The sequence below is a fragment of the Dama dama genome, chromosome 20 (genome assembly GCF_033118175.1).
Source record: "Dama dama isolate Ldn47 chromosome 20, ASM3311817v1, whole genome shotgun sequence".
NCBI lineage: Eukaryota > Metazoa > Chordata > Mammalia > Artiodactyla > Cervidae > Dama > Dama dama.
The window spans coordinates 51,254,377-51,274,115 of record NC_083700.1 but is presented as its reverse complement, the minus strand read 5'-3'; the positions used below and the strand labels follow the sequence as shown (position 1 = coordinate 51,274,115).

Genomic DNA, 19,739 nt, shown 5'->3' with positions numbered 1-19,739 from the left:
GTGTGCTCATTTGTGTCTGACTCTTTGCGACACCATGGACTTCTCTGTCCAAGGAATTCAGGCAAGAATACTGGAGGGGGTTGCCATTTCCTCCTCCAGGGGATCTTTCCAACCCAGGGACTGAACCTACATCTCTTGTGTCTTTTGCATTGGCAGGCGGATTCTTTACCACTGAGCCACCCGGGAAGCCCAATAACAACTAATTCTGACTTTTGGCCTTTTAAATTTAGAAGTAATTAGAGTTTAAATTCTCAGAAAAGGCTATAATTTAACTTACTAGTAACTCCTATCTTGTAAATGTACTTTGGGGTTTAAAATGTTTTATTTTGAAAATAATTCACACTTACAAAGTTGCAAATACAGTACAAAGAACTCATGTATACTCTTTAACTAGATTTGTCAGTTTTCAATATCTTGCCATATTTGGTTTATATTCTATCTATATATTAATTTTTCTCTGAACTATTTGGCCTTTTAACTCTTAATGTTTAAGTGTATTATGTTTACTAAGAAGGATATTCTCTTGAATAAGAAAAGTACTATTATTAAATTCATGAAATATAACATAGTATCAATCTACAGGCTCAATTTCAATTCCTCCTATTGTCACCATAATGTTCCTCACAGTGACAGTGCCACTCCGTACCCAGGGACCACAGATGTCTTTTTAGCCTCCTTCAATCTGGAATGGCTCTTCAACCTTTCTTCGAAGACTAACATTTTTGCAGAGTACAGGCCAGTTATTCTATAGAATGTCACCCAATTTAGTTTTATTCAGTATTTGCTCATGAGTCTAGTCAAGGCTATGGTTTTTCCAGTGGTCATGTATGGATGTGAGAGTTGGACTGTGAAGAAAGCTGAGTGCCGAAGAATTGATGCTTTTGAACTGTGGTGTTGGAGAAGACTCTTGAGAGTCCCTTGGACTGCAAGGAGATCCAACCAGTCCATCCTGAAGGAGATTAGTCCTGGGTGTTCATTGGAAGGACTGATGCTGAAGCTGAAGCTCCAGTACTTTGGCCACCTCATGCGAAGAGTTGACTCATTGGAAAAGACCCTGATGCTGGGAGGGATTGGGGGCAGGAGGAGAAGGGGACGACAGAGGATGAGATGGCTGGATGGTGTCACCGACTCGATGGACATGAGTTTGAGTAAACTCTGGGAGTTGGTGATGGACAGGGAGGCCTGGCATGCTGCGATTCATGAGGTCGCAAAGAGTCGGACACGACTGAGCAGCTGAACTGAACTGAGACTCAGGTTATATGGATTTTGGCTAGAATAATAACTAATTTAAGACTATGTAAATATACTGTTCCTCAAATACCCTCCACCACCACTAGATTCAGCATCTACTGATGACTCTTGCCAAATCAACTTTTACTACAACAGTTACAAATTGATGATTTTCTAATTCCATCATTCCTTCTATAGCTATTCATTGGTATTCTTCTATAAAAAGCTTTCCCTTCCTCCCTTTTTACTCATTTAATTATCTACTTTTTAATTGTATTGTCTATGGAGTCTTATTTTATTCAGTGGGTACCTCTGAGTTTTTAAAAGTACACTTCAAATACAAGTGATAAGAAACTACAGATCTGAATTAAGAATCATTAATTAGGCAAAATGTATTCATTGTGCAAGATGAACACAATTAACTGTGGACTCTTCTCGTTTTGATCGCTCGTAGGCAAGAAGAGGTTTGGGAGTCCGAGGCTCCGCAGTTGAGGACATTAGCATGTATCCCCAGCGATAGACAATGTGAGTTATCACCGTGCAGTGTTGCTCATCATCAGACATGATATCATAGCCCAAAAATTCTATCCAAACAACCCGTCAATTTCTCCACAACTAGCGAGCTTGGATGTTTCTGGCAAACTCAAAAGGACATGATTTACAAATAGTAGGTAATATTTGGATCCTTCCACAAGAGCTGGGTTCCAGCTATTTTATAAAATACAAATGTTTTCATTTTGGAGCTCACTGTGTCACTTTCTCAACAAACAGATCCTACAAGCACTTATACTAAACTGGCTCCCTTCATACTCAAAAGCACTGTCAGTTTCCTGTAGTTAGGCCCATGTTATATATGAATAAATGGGTCTGTATGTATTTATTTTGTGGTCAGAGACCACACATCTAATGGCTACTTACAATATTTACAATCTCCTGGTACTATGGGGAGGAAGAAGGGGGAGACTGAGACCAAAGCTCAGGCCACACAGAGTATGACTATAGATCCTGCTCAAACATACAAGCAAGACCAGACTCTTCATGCATAGAAGAGGACATGTGAGTGTTATTTGTTTTCTGTGAATGCTTATCAATGCCACCCAAATACCACTAAGAGCAAAATCCAACTTTAATACACTGTGGACTCTGCTATTATTAACATTTCAGTGAAATAAGCCTTTTTAAAAGCCTTGAAAAATTTAGGGTCATTATATCCTTATGCTCAAGGATCACGTTGGGATGGTTTGAAGCACTTACCAAGAAAAGTCTGGAGACCCCAACTGCCAGTCTCTCTGTCTTCAGATGCCAAACCAGGGGCTGTGGGGAATTGAGCAGGAACACGACAGGCTTGTGGTGAATGTGGACCGAGGAGATGGGATTCAGGTGCAGAGTGACCTGGGAAGAAACAGAAAGAGAAGTCTTAGCACTAGCTTTCCATTAAAACCACTCAGCACAGCACATCGCATACTGTTTCACAGCTCACCATGAACAGAAACAGGCTATAAGCTAGTTCAGATTCTATAGATAAGATATTAGGTTGAACTAGATGATTCTGCCAATATTTGACCTTTTTCAACTACAAAAAACAGCTATATCATGTGGTTCAATCCATACTAATCTCAACCAAAACATGAATCACCTCCCAGTAAAAGCAGAATACAAGTAAACACAACACTTTTTTTTTTTTTTCAGAGTTGGCAAAGGCAAAATAAAAGTTACCTTCCCTCAGGGCTGCCTTATCCTTCAAATAAATGACTAAATTTAAAAGTGGAGAATAGAATCACCTGGGGGCAGGTCATTCCTCTGAATCGTCAAAGAAATGACTTTGTTCTCTTCCAGGTAAGCTCCAGTCTCTCTCTATAAAGTCAAGCGAGTTCTGCCAAAGAAAAGCGCCGAAAGCTAGAGGAGAGGGGCTGCCAAACGGAGCTGCCAGTGCTTTCATCATCCCAGCTATTAGCCTGAAGGGGTTTTCCAAAGAAATGAGGCACAGAGAACACACAGAATTAAAATGGACTGTATACAGTTCCAATCCCCAAAAAGAAAAAAGAGAAGAAAACCATGAGCCTGGGTAGGAAACCTGTGGCCAGTTCTGACAGCAGATCAAGGACTACCGTAGGGTTACACTGTCATTATCAGCATCACCCAAAAGCGCCTGTGAGGAGATCTGGACACAGAGGGTTCAACAACACCCTCCCAGAGCACATCAACCAAGGTCAGTCAACACGAACATGGAAAAGCAAAAGGATGGATAAATAAATACTGAACAGACACTTTCATATAAGTATGTCTCCACTGGCTTTCTGTCCAGAGGGGCAAGGCAAGACCCAAGAATTACTTGTATTTAAACAAACTGAGGTGGTGCTAGCGGTAAAGAACCCGCCTGCCAATGCACGAGATGTAAGAGATGCATCCCTGGGTCAGGAAGATCCCCTAGAGGAGGGCAAGGCAACTGACTCCAGTATTCTAGCCTGGAGAATCCCATGGACAGAGAAGCCTGGTGGGCTACAGTTCATAGGATCCCAGAGTCAGACACAGCTAAAACAATTTAGCATGAGCGCGTGCATGTGTGTTAGGTCACTTTAGTTGTGTCTGTTGGTAACCCCATGGACTGGAGCCCACCAGGCTCCTCTGTCCATGGGATTCTCCAGGCAAGAGTACTGGAGTGAGTACACACACACACACACAAACAAGTTAAACTCACCAAAAAGCACCCTAAACTGATTAGGCAAAAAACAAAAATGAACTTTAACTTGAAAGAGAGACTGAGAGATACACTGGAAATAATTTTACATCTCAGCCACAATCCTATGAGGATTAAATGGGCTAGATCTATGATCTGAATCTGTACCGTCATTAGGCATAGAGCTCTCAAAGCTGGATTACTTTACTCGATGTCGTCCCAGTGGCTACTGGACCACTGTGATCTCACTGTATCTCTGCCTTTCAGTGCAGAACTGCCTAGGACAGCAGTGTAACTTATTATAGTGTATCCTCAGGTCACTGATAATAGACACTAAACTATCAATCTCCATACCTTAGCACAGGGTAGGCACTCGGTAAATGCCAATTGGATGTTAAATTCTCTACTTTTCAAGGACACAAAAGTATCTTATTCTATGAATAATTTGCATTATGGTATATATTGCCATCTGGTTCATTTACTACTGAGAATATGTGCCTTGATTTTCAAAACAGACTGCAAATATCCAGTAGGCAAAGATATGTCTTACATTTAATACTGTGCTTAATACAGAGTACATAATTTTTAATGACTAATTTATCACAATAAATTCATCAATTTATGTTACCTAAAAAGTTTTTTTAATCTGAATAGACTCAAAGGTATTTAGCTAACTAATTTACAGAAAAGTGAAAAAACACAGGAGCAAGACTCCATCATGAGCTATTTCAGCAACACTGCTAGGATCAGTTTAGTATTGGCATAAACATAGTATTAAGAGCAGAGTACTAGTGAACAGTGATGTCAGATACAGCTACAGCAAAATAACATGTTTTCTGATTGTACAGAATCAACTTCACAGAATTTTGGAGATGTGTCCACGTCTAGAAACAGTCAGATTGATCACCCCCACAAACAGGAGAGGCGGCAGAAACAGAGCAGGGGCAAAGATTCATATTGCTACACTAACTGAAGAGAGAGACACCCACGACAGAAAGCACACACTATGGAGAGTGGGGAAAGGAGAGATGAAACCATTACTTGTCTAAGAGTACCTGACAATCGCAAAGAAACACTCTGTCACTACTAATGTGTGAAAGTTTCCAGATTTATTCATTACAAAACTGTTTGTTGAGCACAAAGAATAGTTGCAGTCCTCAGGCAGACAATTCTTCTTGGAGCTCACAGATAAAACAGTAATAAATATATATCTCCAATGAACAAGAATTTAGGGGAAAAAAAAAAACCTTAGGAAATGAAAAGAAAAATATGTACGAGACAGATACTGGTGCTCAAGTCCAAAATTTTCCAGATGGTCCAAAGTGTCGAGGCCTGGCTCACACCATCAAGGAGAGATTTCTAGGAGCCATGGCTCTCTGAGCTTTCCTGGAATCGGCTCCCTCTTCAATATGTGGCAGTGTCTGGCCAAGATGAATCTCCGACTCTGGCACATGGGGCCCAGGCAAAGCCCCAAAAACCATTTGGCAAAGAAGAATTGACACTACAATTGGGAAATTAAAAGAAAAATACTCAATACTTTTTAAAAAGATCAGTTGGCAGCAACAGAGAGTCCCCCCACCCAAGCACCTGCTCACCTAACCCCTCAGCAACCTTCCTCCACTTGAATAAATCATACTGAAGGGAAGATAGAGGACAACCAAAAACAACCAACAAAGAATGAAGGTAAAAAAGCTCCCAGAAATGTGGGGAGAACATACCGAGAATAGCTAGCTCTTAAAGAATTCCTGGCTAAGGTGCCTAATTTCTCTCAGGCTGAAAAAAAGGGGAAAGAAGGAGAAGAAGAAAAAGAATGAGAAAAAGAAAATCCTCTTTAGAATCAACTATAGATCAGGATAGACTATAGTTCCAAAGATAAGAACATTGTGCTAAAGCTTTTTTCCCCCCTGGGTAAACTGTCCAGGGATTACAGTGGGAAGATCAGAGATGAGACAGGCTGCAGCAAAGAAACAGCCCATGGAGAAGTGATACAAAGAGTATATCCAATAATTTCCAACCTGGACATCCAAACAAAAGTTTAGAGAGTTGACTCTCAACCCTACATCAAATTCACACATAAAAATAAGGGTCATCTCTTAGTCCACAGGTTTCACATGTGTGCGTGTGCGTGTGTAAGGAATAACAAACTGAACCCAGAGGCCATGTGGTGGTGAAGGCAAATGGAGGTAAGCTTACAGGGGTTGCATCTCAAATGAGGGAACAGTGACAAATCTCTGTATTAGTGGCCTCTTTCTTAACCTCTGGGAGTTATAGAGCACTTGAGAGCTTAATGCAAGTTATGAAACCCCCACCCCCACCCTCCACCACATACATGCACCAAAATACCCCACAGATACACAAAACTTTCTGACCGTGTCAGGGAAATACATCCATTGCAGGACCCATGAACTCCAAGTTAAGTAACCATTAACCCATGTCAAAGAATATACTATAGAAGAGCACGAAAATTCTAATCACAGAAACAGAAACAAAATTATTCCCTCTAATTAAACTAGAAATTACACCTCTACTTTTAAAATATTATCCCCTCAGGGAAAGAACATAATAGATGACAGCTCAGAACTAAAAGAGGCTTCCCAGGTGGTGCTAGCAGTAAAGAACTTGCCTGCCAATGCAGGAGACATAAGAGACACGGGTTCAATCCCTGGGTCAGGAAGATCCCCTGGAGAAGGTCATGGCAACCCACTCCAGTATTCTTGCCTGGAGAATCCCATGGACAGAGGAGCCTGGAAGGCTATAGTCCAGAGGGTCACACAGAGTCAGACATGACTGAAAGCGACTTAGTACACATGCAGAACTAAAAAATTTTCACATGTACCTTCTGGAATTTCAGTGACTTCTTAAAACCATACTTGATCACACAGCAGTCCAAAAAGCCCTGTCCAAGAGTTTCAGCACTAATGTCGTTTGTCTCAAACAGTGCTGAATATTCAGTCTCATGAATATTGTCATGAGACAATATAATGTCTCATGTCATGAGAAAATACAAGTAAATCTTATCTGTCACATCTCAGATGTAGACGCTGTTCCTCATACACTGCTGAAAATACAGGAAAACCATTTGGTCTAATCTGCTCCATGACATCTGTTGATATTAGGTCTTATGAGGCTATCTGTGCACTTCAACAAACTATTAGATGTAATTAATGTAGTTCTATTTTACAAAGAAATTCAAAGTAAATCTTCTTTGAGTACTCTTCTGGGGAATCTGAACACAGTTTTGACCAAAGTCAAGGCCAACTCTCAGGAGCATAAAGCCTCCCTGTCTCCCATTTAGGAAGCGTGTCCTTGCCACGTTATCACCAGAAAACAACAGGAAGCGTTTTCTTTGGACCTTGTCTGGGTGAAGACTCAGTTCTCTACAGATTATCTGTGATAAGCAAAAACTATACATTGCAGCAAACCCTGCAAATCACTTTATCTAAATGAATTATGTACTTTCTTACAGAAAAGAACACCACTCTCTTGATGGAAAGATGCCATATGAAAACTGTTTTGAATTTTCCAGGATTCATGGCAAAGATGCAAGATTATTTCTACCACAGTGATTTCAAAAATTTCTTATTAGTTAGATCCCCTCCTCTTGGGGTTTGTTAAAACAAACAAAAGCAAAGCAAGTGAAAAAACTGATACAAAAGTCTAATAGTTGTCTAATTTTGCTAACGTGTCAGTGAAGTTCCATTTCAACATTTCTGATTCTTGTAAGAGCCCCAATGGACCCATGAAACAGTGAAGTCATCCAAAACATTACCAAAGGGACTTCTGTTCTCTAAAATCAGACCAAATACTGGTCTGAAATGAATGATCCAACAATCAGTTTACACGAAGACAGATAAGAGAAGCACTCCAGCACTGTGTCTATAAACAAGACCCATAAACTCCCACCCTGGTGTGTGTATAGCCATATCTATGCCCTCTTCAGAAGTAAGCAGACAACCACTTAGCAACAGTGTTGGCAGTAACTGAAAACATCCTAAATCTGATTCTCATAGCACTCATAATTTACACAGCCGGACAGTGAGACATGAACCTACTTCAGGACACCAGGGTAACCATAGCTGAACTCAAATTTCCCTTACATTTGGGCAATGGGACTTTTAGGAACTCAAATCTGACCCAGATGCACTTGAAATATGCAACCAGTTGCTGGAAGTGGGGAACAGTAGTTAGTCGCTCTGCCGTGTTTTAAAGGCTGTTTCAATCTGAGGAGCCCCTACAGCTGACATCTTATTTACCATTGCTGTCTTTTGCCATCTGGGAATTGGTATAAAAAGACTCCCTTAAAATATTCTTGGAGGAGTAGATCCGGAACTTTAAAAAATTTTCCTTATGATTTTATTTTTACATTTCTCTGAATTTCTAGAACATCAATCAGTTAAATGTTAAATTCAAGGAATTTTGACTCCTACTGTTTCCACCCTACCTAAGAAGTCAATTGACCATTCACCTTAGCCTCACTGGCATTAAAGTTTTGAGTTCTTTTGACTTCACCTCTATGACAAATGATATCATGCTCCTTCTCAATGGTTTTGTCTTGAGACACTTAACATGATGAGAGGGACACAGCCAGTCAATTCTGAAACTAAGTCCTCCTCCCCTCAACAAGGACAGGATTCAGGATTCCCCAGGAGCCTGTGAAAATAATCTAATAAAACCACAAAATAGGGAAGAAAGGCCCGCAAATGAAAGTCTGAAATATAATGCAGAAATAAGACTGCTTCTCTGTCTATATTTTGAATACCCTGGAAAAATACTCGGAACTAAATTTGCATTGGGGGTTGAGAGACAAGAGCTCGTATAAACGGAGGAATATTTCTGAAGCTACAGGTCATGACCCTCTAAAGGAGTCTTAGTTGGGAGAGTTGCAAGGGGATTCCAGGGACCCCAGCCCTGCCTCCCAGAGTAGCCCACTGCTTAGTCACTATGGGAAAAAGAGGCTGAGAAAGGGGAGGTTCCAGATGTCGGTGTGTCCTGAGGTATGGATGGGGCTGACAGCAAGTCTGGGGACACGGATAGTCCACTTTCCCATTGTCCTTGAGCACTAAGCATCTGCCATCTGAAAATCAAACTGTCTCTGTAACTAACACACCAGTCTTTCAGGATTCTCGCCTGCAGCACCCTCCAGCCAGCCCCTGGACCAACAAGTGCACCCAGCTCAAAATGCAGCCTCCAGTGAAATCCTCCCTGCCCCACAGACAGAGCCAGGGGGCTATGCCCACAGACCATGCTCCAGTTTCTACTCTGCAAGGCACTGACTCCCCGCCTTACACTGTGAAACCCTCAGGGTGCTCTTCAAGGGCAGAAACTAAGTCACACTCATTTCTGCATCATTGGGGCTAGCACAGGACTAGATATCTAGTAAGCAGGCAACATGGTTTCTGAAAGATGAGTAAAAGGAAGCACCAATAACAGCTATTCATGAAATGTGATGCAAGTAATGGTTACAGAGTCAGATAGTTGCATTTTCCCGGCCAGAAAGTGATGGGGGTGGGGAGGGGCGATGCATCGGTAAGGAGAACATTAATTTCACTACCAAGTTCTATTTGAACTTTAAAACACAGTCAAGAAAAGCAAACAGATTCCAACTCATGCTCCCAAAACAAATGGCAGGGGCTGCCTGGAACGTGTGCTGGACAGAATTTCGAGGCCATGCCTAGGCTTTGTGAGAATAAACACCCTGATTATCCTCCTCTGTTGTGTGTATAGGACAGGGCAGATCACCACCTGAGCCACAGAGGGGAATCACACTAGGCAAACAGTGAATGCCTGCCAAGAAAACAGAATGATTTTACTTATTATTTTTTACAGTTATGCGAATACAAATACATGAAACATGAAGAAAACCCTGGAGCATGTTTTCCTTCTCAGGGATAGATAACAAAGACAAAAATCTGACCAAAAGTTCTACTATCTTTTAGAGGCATAGAATTTTAAGTGATTTTTGATTCAGGCAAGTGAAGTGTATTAGAACAGTTAGAAATTAAACTTCTAGAAAAACTGAAGGAACTTAATACTGACAAAGTGATTAAACATGAAAAAAATGTTTGCTTTTATTTTTTCATATTCCTGGTCATACTTAATAAACAGATTGATTCCACTTTATTATTGTACCTAACACTAATATACAACCAAAGCTTCCTGTAATATGTACTGTGTTCATTTATTTCCTTTCAATGTCTGCTTTTTACAATGGGCTTAAAATTGTTTTTGCTACCTGTTTAGTAAGCCACTCCTTTGACATGTATATGTCTATAACAACAGGATGTCAGGATAGCTTGCTTGTCATTACTATGATAAACAGACCTGTACAATAGAGAATCATGGGGTGACCAGTAGAAGCCAACTTAAAAGGTAGGCACACCAAGAACCCAATGTCGACATGATGTGAGTACTGGATCAATCACTTCCATCTGCAAACTGCAGTTATGAACCTCAATAAAGATTGCTGTTTACACACCCTCTTAAAGTTAGCAAATGTACCACTCAGTGTGCAACTAGTGATTAAATTTAATTTGATGCTCTAAATGTTAAAGGATGGCATTTGGATTCCCCTGGACTAGTACATTAACCTGAAGCTGCTAAGGAATTCTGAATGGGCATACAGTGTTTCCTTTCTAACACAAAAGAGAAATCTAGAGAGGAGTAATTACTAAGATACAGATGTTCAAAATCGCTATACTTGGTTGCCGTGTTAATAGGAATAGTAGTGAGAGGCACTGGTATCATCTCTCAAAGACAATAAGCAGATTCATCAGTTCATCTACTGGGTTAAGATTTGCTACTCTTATCAAGAGTTACTTTGCATAATTATAGAGTTATTCCCATTTTAAAGATGAAGAAAGAAACTTGTGCTTAGAGAAAATTTTGGCTAGATAATTTCTAGCCAAAGACATATGGCTAGAAAGTGGCAGTGCTAAGAATAGAATGAACTTGTTTTATTCTTAAAAATATTCATAGTCTATTCATAAGAACAGAATGGAATGTCTGTCTCTTTCCTTCTCCCTACCTTCCCATCTCATTATTTTTTTTCACAATAGTAAAAGATGTTTATCAGTCTTCATAATCAATAGCCAGACAAAAATAGAAGGTAATTATAGTTGCAAGCCATAATGGAACCATGATTAACCTAAGAATATAAAATAATTATATACAACTTGGAGGGTTAAGTAATGTGGTAGGTGGAAGTGAATACATGAACATGTTTCTCATCCACCCAGCCAATCTATGTCTTTTGATTCCCACTTCATTCTTAATCTTGGGTGTTGGCCATAGGGCAGAGGGGGTGATGGGGAATTGCTCTAAAGAAGTAAAAGGCAGGAATTATTTTGCTTCTGGAAAAGAGAGAAAGATAGAGAAGAAAGGAAGAGGATTAAGTTGTGAGCAAGACAACAGAAGGCCAGTACAAGCTGAGAGGTCAGTGAAATCCAGAGAGATGGGTCAACAAGTATTTTTATGAATACTATCTCCTTCTATCTCCTCTACAAAAGCTTTAATAATGCTCACCATTCCCATGAACGAATGCACTATGGCAGTCAAGATGGTGTTGGTTGCCTTTCAAATCCAAGTGAATCAAGTGTATCTCAGATATGCCATGAGTAAAGTTGTATACCCAGGAAGTGGAGAGGGCCACGAGAATGCTAAGGCTCTGGAAATCTGCAGAAATATACCCTCCTCTGGGTTTCTACAATCAGAATTAGCAGACAGAGGTATGAGCCAATCATTCCTTGAGCTCCAGGGCCTCCCAGTTGATATATGGATTAGACCAAAGCATTCTCTAAGGAAACTAAATTCTGGTCACAGTAGGAAAATCCTGGGAATTTTGTAAAGTCTGGTTTCCTTTGAAAGCTCTAACAAAAGAACTCCTGAAAGTCATAGTACCAGCCCCCTAAGGGATTCTGGTTTCATCCAGCCAGGTTATAATTTTAAACGGAAATGTTTTAGAGGAACTTTAGCTTCAACATTACATGACCCATCCTTGAGAAAGGGGGAACAAATAACTCAGACGTCAAAGGTGAGAAACATGTTATCTATGCCTTGGGAGTATTTTTCCTGAAAAAGCATTATTTTTTGATCATATGTTCTACTGTCTCTTAGAGGCACAGAATTTTAAATGCTTTTAATTCAGGCAATGAACTATGTCAAAACAGGCTAATGTACAATAGAGCAAATGCGGTTTAAAGTGTTTAAACTAGAGTTCAGTACTGTCTCCCTTCTCAGAGTTAAGTTTTCCCTAAGCCGTGCAATGAGTTTTCAGGGTAAGATCTATGATCACAGAAAGCAGAGGGAAGGTTGTCAAAATATGCATACAGAATTTGGCATGCTGTAGTTGATAAGTGTCTAAGATGGAATCACATCTTCCTAAAGCCAATATTAAAGGGGTTGAATTTCCTATTTTCTTCAGGCACCATTAAAAGTAGTTTATTACATTTGCTCTAACTGGAAAGGGACAAGCTACAGTAAAGAGCTGTACCTGGTATCAAATTCATTATAGTTATGCTATACTCTTAGATATCATTTCAGCACTTATTAATAACCTGAAGGAAAAAGGAAAATAAAAAGTAAAAGAAAGAAGCAGAAGACTAAGTTGTAAGAAACCTGAACAACATTCCTTATTTAGATCAAGAATGATCCTCTTGACATTTATTTACAGGTAAATCAGAATTGAGTGTCACAGCAGGGACGAGGAATAAATTTTACCTCAAAATGAAACAAGTGCAAATTCTAACACAAACCATTTGACTTTCAAATCATAACTTAAACACATTCATTTCCCAATAATGAAGATTCAATAATAATGTCAATATCATACATACAGTCAACCAATTGAAACCCTGATAAGTCACTCACTGGGAATCAGTGAGTTACAGAGCAACAGAGAAAAGGACATTCTTTTCCAAGTGAATAATTAAAATTGTTTCCCATATTTGACATTAGGAAATATGAGGTTTTACCTTAATATCTAGAAATATTGTCTTAACTATTTATGCATAGTCTCATTTTTATACATAAAATGACTTTTTAAAAAGCTTATAATCTCTGAATTTTACTGAGTATTTTAAAAACATAGGAGGCACAGCTAGAGCACTGACGGTATTTGCAAAGACTTCGCTTCCCATGCAAATGAAGAAGGTAAAAGCAACTCTTCCATAACACATCTATGAAGAAAGTTTTAATCCTGACCAAAGTCTTGGAGGTTCTCAAAAAAATATCAGAATCAGACAGCTTAAGCTCTGGTTCATAATTCAGTGACGATCAAAATGCACCTATTAAGTCAACAGCCACTAGTCTTCTACTTCTCATTTTCAGCAAAACTACTATAGTCTACCATTCTGTCTTTGACTCATCCTTTGAAAATACCACCACTAAGCAGTAAATAGAGCCAAAATGGGAAAAGGGTGGGGTGCTTGCATTACAAAATATTCAGGCTTAGATTATAAATTTAAATATTCCAAAATAACCAGGATCTTGAAGAAATAATTAAGATTCTCTACCATTCATGATATTTGACCAGAAATAAGAAATCTGACTCAGTGACAAATCTCTCCATAAAAACATGATATGAAATAAACAAAATATGGTATATCCATACAACAAAATCTTATTCACCAATAAAAAGAATAAAGTTCTGACATACACTACAACACAGATGAACCCTGAAAACACGCAAAGTGAAAAAAGTCAGCACAAAAGGCCATATGTTGTATGATTCCATTTATTTGAAATGTTCAGAGCAGGTGAATCCATAGAGATAGGAAGTCATTGCCAGGACTGGGACTGACTGCTAAGTGGCACAGAGCTTCTTTTTGGAGTGATGAAAATGCTCTGGAACAAAAGAGTGGTGGTATTTGCACTACATCATGAATGTACAAATGTCACCCAACTGTGTACTTTAAAATGGTTAAAATGGTAAATATTATATTATGTGGCTCTTTTTTACCACACAATTAAAAAAAAAAATGTGATTTGAGCTTTCATGCAGGATAAACCTGACCAATTCTTGAGTTTCAAATCTCTTCTAGAAAGAGCTTTACATGATAGTACAAGGAACTCAATGTATCCTAGCAGGCTGAATGCTCCCACCAACCCTCATGCCTCCAGACCTAAGGCAGTCAAGGCTCAGGAACACACAAAGCGGGCTTCAGATGGTACCTGTGCTTCCTCTGCATGCTTTTCATTTATTCAAGCAGCATTAATTCAGTACCTATGATGAGCCAGGCACCACACCCATTCCTGAACACAAAAATGGAATAAGATGCAGCCTATCTTTCCCCAAGGTGGTCACCACAGTCCAGAGAAAGACAGCTACATGAAGAGGTGATGATCAGTCAGTCCAGTTCAGTTACTTAGTCGCATCTGACTGACTCTTTGCAACCCCATGGCCTGCAGCGTGCCAGGCTTCCCTGTCCATCACCAACTCCTGGAGGTGATAATAATATTCAATATAAAACCAACCAAGACTGTGATATGTCCAGGGTGTGTGGGGAGAGAAGATGTCAAGGGTTGGGGGAGGCGATGGCAGCTTGGCTAGGCAGGGTTCCGAAGCAGGACAGATCAGACCTAAAGGTGTCTGAAAGAAACTGGCAAAATCTGTCAATGTGATACATTTTCTTGTTTCTTCTACTCCTTCCCAATTTTATGAACAACTTGTATTGGCTGGGTGAGTGTTTGTCAGAGATATTTTAGAAACAAAACTAACACCCAAGGATAAACTGGATTGAATGACCACTAAGACCCCCTTCTGATCCTAGAATCTAGGACTTCTGTAACTTCATTACTGAACACTTTTCTTAAGACTTTCAGAATCACTTCACTCATTTATTTCATTTACTCTCTAAAGAAGTCTGCTAGATATTTTTTTAAAGTCTATATATTTAGCAAGCAATACAGTAAAATACTTGAGAACACTTCTCAACAGTAATTATTTCAAAAGAAAATGATACTAGGATAAAGCAAATCTAATAGGGAAGTGATGACAGTCCATTAGTATCTCATAAAGAGCTCAGAATACTATCCTGGTAGGTTCAGGTCCCATCTGTCCATGTCTTAGTATATTTGAGTCTGTGGGAGCTTGCTGTCTCTTGCTTATAAGCCCAGGTTCTAAAATTAGAACTAGCTTTGAACAAGCCATTATTCTTCCTGAGATATACTAAATTAAATCTCCTCTTACCTCAAAAGAAATCAGAGTAGTCACACAGGAGAGTTGAGAAGGTTAAATAATTTATATTATGACAAATATAATTCTCTGTAAACTCCAACATGTGAGGGAAATTTTATTATTCTCTGGAAGAAAGATGATGAAAAGTTAAAATTTTCAGACCTATTTTTGGGGGATAAAATTCTAAAATAACTTTGTTTTTAAAACAAGGAAACCTACTAAAGTCAAAGTCACCATCAGATTCCACATCCTTAAGCAAACAAACTTTTCAAACCAGAGTTTAACAAGTAGCTAAACTCTATGATTTTTGTTTCTTTTTTCTATTAATTATCCACTTACCATGAAAGTTTCCCAGTCAGCACTGAGACATAAAGCATGATGTACAATGTGAATATAGTCCCTTACAGAACAGTGAACGACCAGACGTTTCATGGGAAGGAGGGGGTCTGACATTAGCCTCAAGCTAAACTTAAGAATGCCTTAGCATCTAACAGACTGTTTTGATGAATACTTTATGACTTAAAATGAAACCCATTAAGTGAAATATGACTAATCAGAATCACATGATTGAGAGCATGGACACTTGCAGCTAACTCCTTGTGTTCAGTTCCAGCTCCACTAACTCCTTAGCCAGGTCAAGCAAACTGCTTGACCTCTCAGTGCTGCTATTTCTTCATCTAAAAAACAGAATTAGTGACTACTTTTTATGAGGAATAAATAAATTAATACTTGTAAGCACTAGAAACACGCTTGTCCCATAGTTTAAAATTACATATTAGTTATAGACAGGCCCTCAATATATCTCGGGAACTTGGCACAGTCATCACCTGAGACGTCATAGGAACTTATTCCACATAGAGATGGATCTCCCAGGCCTTCTCCACATTTTCCTTCTTGTAAAGTGCTCTCCATCACTACCCTGCAACTCATGCCTACCAGCACTGTTCACAAATTAGACATATTGATCTACTATGGTTTGGAAATTCTCAAGGACAAACTATATGCAAACTCATAAGATTAGACCTGTCAATTATGTTCAGAAAGAGGTTGTTGTTTAGTCACTAAGTCATGTCTGACCCTTTTGAGACCCCTATGGACTGTAGCCCACCAGGCTCCTCTGTATATGGGATTTCCGAGGCAAAGAATACTATAGTCAGTTGCCATTTCCCTCTCCAGGGTATTTTCCCAACCCAGGAATCAAACCTGTGTCTCCTGCATGGGCAGAAGGATTCTTTACCACTCAGCCACCAAGGAAGCCCTTAGACAGAGGCAGAGGTATGTATTAACACACTGAATTTAACTACAGCTTCATATTTTCACCTGGGATCAATTTTGTTCACCTCACAGAAAAAATACCACACTCCTGAAGAAAGCTTCATGTCATCGGTGCCCCAAGAAGGAAGAAGGCAGCTCTTCCCATGGGTGCTCCTGACCTCTGTCCAGTTAACCCTTCTTACAGTATCTAGCACCTGCTGCCTTGTGTTAAGTTAATATACAAATTATCTGAGAGGAGGGAATGGGACTTTTTTCTTATCACCCTGGAGCCTAGTGAAGTACCCTGTACTTGGAAAGCACTACATAATACTTAACGATGAATGAATGGACAAGCGAATGAATCAATAAACATATTCTAGAGCATAATTTAATTTCTTCCAAGATCTACATTTTCTTCCAAGCAAGTTGGCTAGTGTCTCCTGTAATCCAATCCTTCAGGTCATTCTGCCTTCCTTCCTAAATTACAGGCAGTTTGACTTAGTGGTTAAGAACAGTGACTCAGAACCAGTTGGACTCTGGGCTTTCCACTTACCAGCCTTAGGGCCTTGAGCCTGTTAAAACTCCATGGGCTTCAGTTTCACCAACTATATAACATGGGTATAATACATATGCTTACTCCATCAGATGTCAAAGGATTAAACATGTCTTGTGTATGAAGCACTTAGAACAGTGACTGGCACATAGTAAGTGCTGTTTAGGTATTCACTATCATTACTTCCACCCTCTAAGGTCATAGTTTATTAATAATTTTTCTCCATTCCCTTGGTTCCTATGGAAGGAAGGTTTTGTCTTTATTGTCCTCCACTGAAGTTTAAAGTCAAAACAGTTTTTTTTCACAGTTCCCTAAACATCAAACTGCTGGCCTCCCTAGACTCAGCCCGCCTCTCTTCCTAAACCAGCTCCTCCTGTCTGGGCACACACAAGCCCCATTAAGCTTCTCCACTGCCACCACCTTCACTTCACCTGGCAACTCCACAGACTTCAGTCATTCTCCCAAAGCTCTTGCTCATATCATTATCATGACCAACAGCATCTCCATGGCTCACTAAACTCTGGGCTTCAGCCAGACTTGGAGATACTTCAAAGTCCCCATATGATTTGGGAGAAGGATAGGGAAGCTGTTTGTTTTTAAATACAACGTGTCCAGAATGAGATGCCTTGTTTCCATGTATTTGTTTACCCTGACACAAATCAACCACTCTCAGGCTTGCTACAAGCTTGATGAAGACCTCCACCAGATACAACACCAAAAAGGTTGAGACAGCTGTAAAGGTTTCTGTTTCCCTGGAGATGGAGTTTCATGGAAGGCTAAGAATCACCACAGCAACCAGACTACAAAAACAGTCCGTGGGCTGCAGCCCCATAACTCTGGTAAAGCAATTTGTACTCCGTGAAAAGGCTAGGGCACAGAAGTTGAAAAATGATCAAAGTAAACACTGCTCTTCAAGCACCATTCTGTTGTGCTGATTTCAAGGCATCAAGTCACAGCATCAAAGTTCTGTTATGAAAGATGCACGTCAAGTGCCAAGGATTTGCTCGGCTGAACTAACTGCTCTGGTGCGAAGGTCTAGAGATAAGTTTATAGCACATTTTCCAAAACAACCATTTCAAATTTGCTCTAAGAGCAGACCAGGGTAAAAATGTACACCATTATATCAAGTTACCCTGCCCAAGCTAGAACAGCTGTTGATCCCAACCCTGGATTTAAAAAAAGAGAGAAGGTGATTTTCCTTTTTTTGGCCACACTGCCCTGCATATGGGATCTTAGTTCCCTCACCAGGGAATGAACCCTTGCCCCATGCGTTGGAAGCACAGAGTCTTAACCACTGGACCACGAGGGAAGCCTCAGAAGGTGATGTTCTGATAAAATCTTAAATAGACTTTATTTCATACTGACCTTACCGGGACTAATTCCAATAAATTTAAGGGAAATTTTTCTAACCTTCATTTAACACTAACGAAGAAAATGACCTGTTCCAGGGTCTCTGATCCACTACCATCAATTTATGCTATACTTTAAACAGCAAATAAGAAACTATATAAGAATAAAAATATAGTATATATTATATCTATACTACATAGAAGCAGCAACCATAAAGTATAGGAACTTAGAAACAAATTTCTTCATAAACTTATAAAAGTCTTCAATTTTTATTAACATGATCAAAGTTAATTATTAACTATGTTTACTACAGCTTTAATACACAGAACATTTTTATTTTAAGGAACTCAAAGTGATGTACCTGAGCAGCCCTACAGCAGCCTCAAAAGTTAGGTAAGAAAAATATACAATTCCCATTAGCAATAATTTATGGAAGAAATTCTCAGAATCTCAATTATATTGGTGGTACATAATGAATTAATGAAAAAAAAAACTTATTAATAGGGAGATATCTTAATTCAAATTACCCTGAACAGAACGTTTAGAAATCTGATTAGAACAATGTGATGTGTACACACACATCACATTCCTCTTCTCTAGATGCATCCCATGCATAGTACGGCTCCCTGAATCTACTGTGAAGAAGGGGTCCACTTGCACAAGTTCTGGGGTTTGAGCAGGATGCTCAGATGTAAGTGGGTCTGTGGGGAACAGAAAGGGAGCTCTGGTGGGAGGCCCTGAGAGTGAACAGAGCAGAACAGGCTGAACTAAGCGGAGAGGCAGGAGGGCCGGGAGAACCTTGAGAGAAATGTCAAGACAGGGAAGGTAGTGGGGGTAGGCTTGGAGAGCATTTAATTCAGAGCTGAGGAAATATACAAAAGAATATAGAAAAATAAAGTTGGAAAGGTAGACTGGGGCCAGATCTCAATGAGCCGTGAAAGCCAAGCTTAACTAATCAGTGAAGGCAATTGAAAGAAGAGCGTGTAATGTAATTCACTGAGATGTGACCATGGTTTGCCTCCTGACAAACAGTGGGTACGTCAACTTCTGGCATATCAAGTGTGACTGAGTTAAGCATATTACTACATTAATTTACTAAATGCCCTTCAATCACCTCAGTTATTTGCCCAATAGAATATATATCAGTAATAGAAATGTTTTTAAAACCCTTTTTGTACAGGGTTTTAAATCTTATCCAGTATCATTATTAAGGAATTATCAAGGAGTATCTTGCAATGGAGAAAATCTTATCCAGTATCATTATTAAGGAATTATCAAGGAGTATCTTGCAATGGAGAAAATCTTATCCAGTATCATTATTAAGGAATTATCAAGGAGTATCTTGCAATGGAGAAAAATAAATCTTAATCCTCAGCTCCAAGTATCCTAGACCTGAGGGGTTTGTTCCCTTGCTTTATCCCCAGCTTATAGGCCCTCAATAAACACTTGTGGAGTTTGGGATATATTTTAACCATGAACAATGAATAAACTAGACAACTAGT

General features: G+C 39.5%; 1 protein-coding gene across 3 annotated transcripts in view; it reads right to left on the bottom strand.

Annotated features, from left to right (window-relative positions):
• TGFBR3 (transforming growth factor beta receptor 3) overlaps nt 1-19,739 on the bottom strand; it is a 193,838-nt gene that overhangs the window by 72,048 nt on the left and 102,051 nt on the right. For all 3 annotated transcript variants that reach the window (XM_061121401.1, XM_061121399.1, XM_061121400.1), the window contains exon 4: nt 2,485-2,622. In XM_061121401.1, coding sequence (XP_060977384.1) covers nt 2,485-2,622 — 138 coding nt within the window. The remainder of the gene's footprint in view (nt 1-2,484; nt 2,623-19,739) is intronic.